This window comes from Diaphorina citri, unplaced genomic scaffold, assembly GCF_000475195.1.
Source record: "Diaphorina citri unplaced genomic scaffold, Diaci psyllid genome assembly version 1.1 scaffold5328, whole genome shotgun sequence".
Lineage (NCBI taxonomy): Eukaryota > Metazoa > Arthropoda > Insecta > Hemiptera > Psyllidae > Diaphorina > Diaphorina citri.
Window position 1 is genome coordinate 608 of NW_007382704.1, and position 7025 is coordinate 7632.

General features: G+C 34.9%; 2 protein-coding genes across 2 annotated transcripts; both read right to left on the reverse strand.

Annotated features, from left to right (window-relative positions):
- Window positions 1-2231: 2231 nt before the first annotated feature.
- On the reverse strand, window positions 2232-3174 carry LOC103521494. The gene is made up of 2 exons (XM_026832149.1): window positions 2704-3174; window positions 2232-2396 (listed from the first exon to the last, which is right to left on the reverse strand). Exons 1-2 carry the CDS (start codon window positions 3037-3039, stop codon window positions 2232-2234), a joined length of 501 nt encoding a protein of 166 aa, XP_026687950.1. The 5' UTR covers window positions 3040-3174.
- Window positions 3175-4844: 1670 nt separating this feature from the next.
- On the reverse strand, window positions 4845-6790 carry LOC108253967. Its single transcript, XM_017448828.2, has 2 exons — window positions 6565-6790; window positions 4845-6200 (listed from the first exon to the last, which is right to left on the reverse strand). Exons 1-2 carry the CDS (start codon window positions 6722-6724, stop codon window positions 5218-5220), a joined length of 1143 nt encoding a protein of 380 aa, XP_017304317.2. The 5' UTR covers window positions 6725-6790; the 3' UTR covers window positions 4845-5217.
- Window positions 6791-7025: the final 235 nt, after the last annotated feature.

Genomic DNA, 7025 nt, shown 5'->3' on the forward strand with positions numbered 1-7025 from the left:
TTATTTTCTTGTGTATATCCTTGTTTATTTGTATATATTTTATGTTTATAAGAATTGATCTATAGACAGGGTGTGTTACTAAAATGGTGTACAAAAAAAAAACCCACGGTATTTTGAGACAATAAAGGGAGGAAAAAATTCTATGGCAAAATGGCATAGAATTTTTTCCTCTCATTTTTGTCTCAAAATACCGTGGTTTTTTTTTCGTACACCATTTTAGTAACACCCTGTATTGACAATACTATGGGAGAAGCCTATTTTTGTATGTACCTTTTTTTCCCTAGTGTTATTCTATAAGTGTTAAAAATACAATCTGCCTATTTAGGGGGGGGGGGTAGGGGTGAGAGGTGAAATGTGCCTGGGGGGGGGGGGGGGAATAGGACAGAATAAATATCAAAATACATACCAATAATAATATGATAAGGTTAAAATAACTGTTTATTTGTGTAAATTACTTTGTAAATAAATAATATTAAGAAATAGGTAATTATGATACAGTACAAAAATATAATACATGTTTCATTGATTTATTTTAGGTCATTACATCAAAAAACAGCAATAAATATGATTTACCTGTGTAAATAGAAATTTCAAAATATTATGAAAAAGTAAATATGTTTATATAATATGTTCTTTCCTTCTTTAATTTGATATTTGACCACATAATAGTAGACCTGAACCAAATAACCAAACTTTTCACTCCTAGTCTGGCATTATAAATAAGCACCTATTATTATTACTCTCATTTTATTGGCTTTTCCTGGTCCCACTCAAGCTTGGTCAGTGAACCAGGTGAACCTTTCACAGCACAAAGCCACAAAGTGCACAATCAGCACAAAATGAAGAATGAAAGAAATTTAAATGTTTTTTTTTTTTTTTTCGAATTTCCGAAAGAGGAACAGAAGAACTTTCGTGAAGATCTGAAGAATAGACAACCTCGGTCATTTCCAATTTTTAGTTAAATAAAAAGATTCTTCTTCCAAAAGCAGGAAAATATTAATTTGACAGGATTCTGTTCAGTATTTCCCAAGATATAGGCAAAATAAAATCGACCGCTGTGGCGGGAGTTTGAAACACTTTTGAATACGATGTAAACAAAGTGATAAGTTGATGACGTCACTGCTCTTGTTTTCATTTTTTCACAAATCTCGTTAACGTTATGGGGCTGTCCCAGTTTTTTCAGAAATAGTTGTTTTTTATAGTTTAGAAGTTGCTAATTACGATGGTGCCCTCTAATTTCAATTTCAGAGCCGAAATCGCAAAGAAATTTGGATTCGAAAATTTGACATTTTGAAATGACCTCAATTTCGCGGGCTGCCATTTTTTTCCCCGTGTGACGTCAACACTATGTAAACAAACATTTTGTACTCATTTTTTTGTATGGGTTTGTAGTTATCTGTGTAGTTTCCTATTGGAAAATCAGTAAAAAGAAGACAAATGAACATCAGAGGCACTTTGAAAACCAGTCCTTAACCATGTCAGATTATTACAAAAATTGTTTTGTGCCAAAGTGCACCAATTCTACCCTGAAAACCGCAGGAAAACTGTTCTTCCATGTACCAAAAGGAGGTACTAGGAAAAAATGGTGTACCATAGCAAGGAGAGACCAAACCAAATCCCTCTCATCAAATTTATTTTGTTGTGAAGACCACTTTGATGTAAGTAGAATAATATAATATATTATCTAGTTACTTACTAATATATTGTAGACATTTTGTTTGTAAAGGTTGGCAAATTCCAAGTACCTAAGTGGAAACACAGCATTACATAGGCAGTTGATTATTGTGATGTTTATGCAAAGATTGGAGGAACTCCCTTGAGTTTTCACTTATATGGCTGGTTTAATAATATCTAGTAAGGGCAAAGAAATTACTATTAAGCCCAATAATCAAGAACAATACTCTGGTGGTTTATACCAGCTGTATCTATTTTTGTCTTTGAATGAGAGAATTATACATGATGTGGGCCATATTTTCATATATTTTGAATTTGGTTCTCTATTTTTAATTAAGGTACCTACCTACATACATACATACATAGGTAAAATAAATCTAGTAAGGGCAAAGAAATTACTATTAAGCCCAATAATCAAGAACAATACTCTGGTGGTTTATACCAGCTGTATATATTTTTGTCTTTGAATGAGAGAATTATTATACATCCCCTTAAACAATTTGAGCTTGTTATCCTTGGGTGTTTTAGATACTGGTGGAAAAGCGCGGATAAAATTTTCACTTGGAGAAGGATTGTGCAACCATATTTTTTTCTGGGGATAAATAATCTGTCAGGGATGGTGGTACAACAGCTTTTTTTGGTTTGGTTTTGGAAATAATGTCTGTTTGGATAGCTTTACTCCTCACATGTGGTTTGGGTGGCTGAGGTTTCAATATTTGAACCTGAAAAGTTATAAAGTAAAATATTTTCATTGAGTATAGGGGCATTTTTTTTTCATGTAGGTTTTATTTTATTTATAAGCATTACAGAAAAGCAATCATGAAATTTTATGCTCTTCTCAGTCATGGAGGCTGGAGTGATGATAATATGAGTTGGAATGAAAGGACCAAGAATCATGTTGAAAAAAAGCAATCATGTTGAAAAAAAAAAAAAAAAAAAAAAAAAAAATTTGAAAAAAAAAAAAACCCTGCAAAACTTTTTTTGCTGTTCCCCAAAAAAAAAAATCAAATGTTGAAAAAAAGCACATACCTGACAAGCTTTATCTGCTGTTCCCAAAAGTTCTACTTCTTCCACATCTACAACCATAACACCATCACTAGGATCAGGATTTAATAAATGTCCAGGTGTATCAGGAGTTGTCAATACATTTTCAAATACATCAGGAGTGGGCTGGTTAATTTCTGATTCAACTGGAATAGTTTTTAGTATTGCTAAATGATCTCGCTTTTGTATTGCCGTTCTTGGTTTAGAACCATGTGCAACTGCTCTGTCTGTTTGACAGTTAAACTTGTGGGGTACAACATTTCTTTTTAATCTGAGATTAAAAGTAGGAGCTCCAGATAGTTTGAGTATTTTGTACCTCATCCACTCTTCAACATCATTTTCCAACTGCAATTGTTAAAATGACAGAAATTTGTTACTTAGGTACAGTGTTACCATAGGTATGTAAGTTAGAATTAGCTTAGGGGTGTATAATTTACCTATGTATGTAGGTAGGTACCTTAATTAAAAATAGAGAACCAAATTCAAAATATATGAAAATATGGCCCACATCATCCCCTTAAACATTTTGAGTGTAAAACCAGTGTAATAGAGCAGCGATTTGAGAAAAACACCGCGGTGTAACGATCCGATAATCTCCGCAACAGAAGCTGTACAGGATACATCTTTCCATTTATCTGATATTGAAGAAAACACAAGTGATTCTGGCAGTTCTGACAGTATTGACGCACATTTGTATCTGAGTTATAATCTTAAATTAATGCTAAGAAAACCCAGGTACTACTTGGGCCTTGACTTGGAAAATGTAAAATTAATTGACCATCTCTCCAAATTCGGTAAATTAAAACAGAATAGTGTGTTACTGGTTTTACGCAAAATACGTCTCAATGAGCCATTTCATGCATTGGCTGACTTATTTTCCTCTACTAAGAGTGTAATTTCAAGGGATTTCAATTCTTCTTTGCCCAGAATTTTTCCCCTACTGGAGGTTTTTATCTTTTGGCCATCCAGGGCTTCAATCAGATCAAACTTGCCATTACAATTTCAATCAAATTTTTCCAATGTTGAGTCCATTATAGATTGTTTTGAGATTCAGATTGAGAAGCCATCCAAACCTACACTTCAAGCTATAACTTGGTCAAATTATAAAACCTGTAACACTTTGAAATTTCTTGTTTCTTGTACTCCTTCGGGTCTTATTAATTTTATTTCCAAAGGGTACAGTGGGAGATTAACTGATATGTACATTGTAGAAGACTGTGGCTATTTAGAAAAACTTTCAGCTGGGTCGGTTGTTTTAGCTGATAGAGGGTTCAAACAACTGGAGACATTATTGCACAAGAAACAATGTTCTCTAAAACGACCACCAAGTGTATCCGCAGGTGTTAAGTTAACTAAGGATCAGGTTAAAGAGACCAAGAAAATAGCTAGCTTACGTGTTCATGTTGAGAGAGTTATTAAAAGGTTAAGGGAATATAAATTTTTAGATGCCCACTCAAGATTTCACCATAATTTATTGAAAAATATTGATGCTGTAGTCATCATAGCAGCTGCGTTATCCAACTGCCAAACTCCCATCATTTCTGAGTCCTGACTCAAAAAACGGGAGTTTTACCCTCCAGACATTGGCCATACCATACCAACTTCTCACATCAACCTCACCCAGAATTCAAGACCATCACACGTACTAGTAAGGGTAGGCCACTGTGGCTTTGTGCTGTGAAAGGTTCACCTGGTTCACTGACCAAGCTTGAGTGGGACCAGGAAAAGCCAATAAAATGAGAGTAATAATAGTTGCTTATTTATAATGCCAGACTAGGAGTGAAAAGTTTGGTTATTTGGTTCAGGTCTACTATTATGTGGTCAAATATCAAATTAAAGAAGCAAAGAACATATTATATAAACATATTTACTTTTTCATAATATTTTGAAATTTCTATTTACACAGGTAAATCATATTTATTGCTGTTTTTTGATGTAATGACCTAAAATAAATCAATGAAACATGTATTATATTTTTGTACTGTATCATAATTACCTATTTCTTAATATTATTTATTTACAAAGTAATTTACACAAATAAACAGTTATTTTAACCTTATCATATTATTATTGGTATGTATTTTGATATTTATTCTGTCCTATTCCCCCCCCCCCCCCCTCTTCTCCCCCCCCCCCCCTAAATAGGCAGATTGTATTTTTAACACTTATAGAATAACACTAGGGAAAAAAAGGTACATACAAAAATAGGCTTCTCCCATAGTATTGTCAATACAGGGTGTTACTAAAATGGTGTACGAAAAAAAAACCACGGTATTTTGAGACAAAAATGAGAGGAAAAAATTCTATGCCATTTTGCCATAGAATTTTTTCCTCCCTTTATTGTCTCAAAATACCGTGGGTTTTTTTTTTGTACACCATTTTAGTAACACACCCTGTCTATAGATCAATTCTTATAAACATAAAATATATACAAATAAACAAGGATATACACAAGAAAATAAAAATCTTATAAGGAGAGTCCAAACATTTTGGAATACATTATACATTGGAATCAGAGCTTTGGTCAAATAACTTGGGAAATATAGCTCTATTATAAAATGTTTGGGCTCTCGCCATAAGATCCAATACAAGATCTTCGTCAAAATCAACAATCAACACACAAATTTCACGGCTTTGTTCAAAGTCAGGCTTTGCAACAGCATAGATCCCATGCTCCTTTCCTAATAGAAACATTTGCAGCTGCATTTGTGCATTATATTTTGGAGCTGGCTTTTCCAGGCCTTCTGTGAAATAGCTTTTAAAAGCTTTTTCACTTCCTGGAGCTTTAACCTCCCAAATGTGGTTACTGGAAATGCCATCAGGGGAAGCTCCAAAAATCGGATATTCTGCCTTGATGACAAGACCAACCTCTTCTGTTTCAATATCATAATAATTTTGACAAGTTTTCAAAATGTCCTTCTCCAGTGTACTACCCCTTATCATTGCCGCAGTTGGCTTGAATTTGGATGCACCCATAATTGTATCCACTAGACTTCCACAAATGGTGGAACAGTTGGCAGCTTCATACAGTTTTGAAGCTGTAATACGCCCAAATCTCAGGGCATGCCACAATGGAGAGGCTGACTGGCTCTTCGACTTCATGGCCAAGTCCATCAAAGGCAAACCTTTCAGTCTCTCTGTTAGATATGTGAGAAACTCATCTGGAGTTTTCATACCTAATGATTTAAAATCATCCATAGCATGGAAAACAGAATATAATTTCTTCGAAACTTCCACATGTTTCATGACAAGGGACTCAGGGGACAGGAAATTTGATGCTGCCTGAAAAAACATTGCCTTGTCAGCTTGAGAAATTGTATCTTCTGTTTGAGGAGTGATGTCTCTAGCTCTAATAATCGTCATTGATTGAGCGACAGAAGACAACTTAGATTTCCTCCAGTAACACACAGTCTGAGTGACGGAAGGTTCCAGGGTCCGCCTGTGGAGCCATGTTACGAATGCAATGGCATGTTTACATCCACCTGAAATAATAAGGGAAAAAATTACTGGTCGGTCTGAGTTGGTTTCATGTCCTGTCAACACATTGAAGGTTATATGGGACGGGGGTTTTACCCTCCAGGCCTTGGCCGTACCATACGAACTACTCACATTAACCTCACCCAGCCTGAGTGGGGCCAGAAAATGCAAGCATCAAGTGGGAGAAGTTCCCAGATGGTCACCCATCCAAGTACTATCCACGCTCAACGTTGCTTAACTTCAGTGATCTCACACTGTACTTTTGTTGTTCTTTCAGTCAGTTTTAACCAGAAAGGGATTATTGTTCTTAAATCTTATTGTATTTTCATTGGTTTGAATTGAAAAAGAAAAAAGAAAAAAAAAACTCACCTTGACAAGCTGCACAGTCTTCACAAACAGCTTTCAGTATTTCTTCATCCTCTTCTTGAATAATGCATAGAACAGAGTATGGTTTAGATTTTACTCTATGCTCTGGTGTAATACGGGCTTTAACATAGCAAATTGGGAAGGTCGGGTCCCGTTTTACCATGACAAAGCCTACAGCTTCATCAGCATAGTCAGCTCGAGTAGATCTGGAAAGAAAAACATAAAAAAGAAAAGAAAAGAAAAAAAAAAAAAACTCACCTTGACAAGCTGCACAGTCTTCACAAACAGCTTTCAGTATTTCTTCATCTTCTTCTTGAATAATGCATAGAACAGAGTATGGTTTAGATTTTACTCTATGCTCTGGTGTAATACGGGCTTTAACATAGCAACCCCTTAAACATTTTGAGTGTAAAACCAGTGTAATAGAGCAGCGATTTGAGAAAAACACCGCGGTGTAACGATCC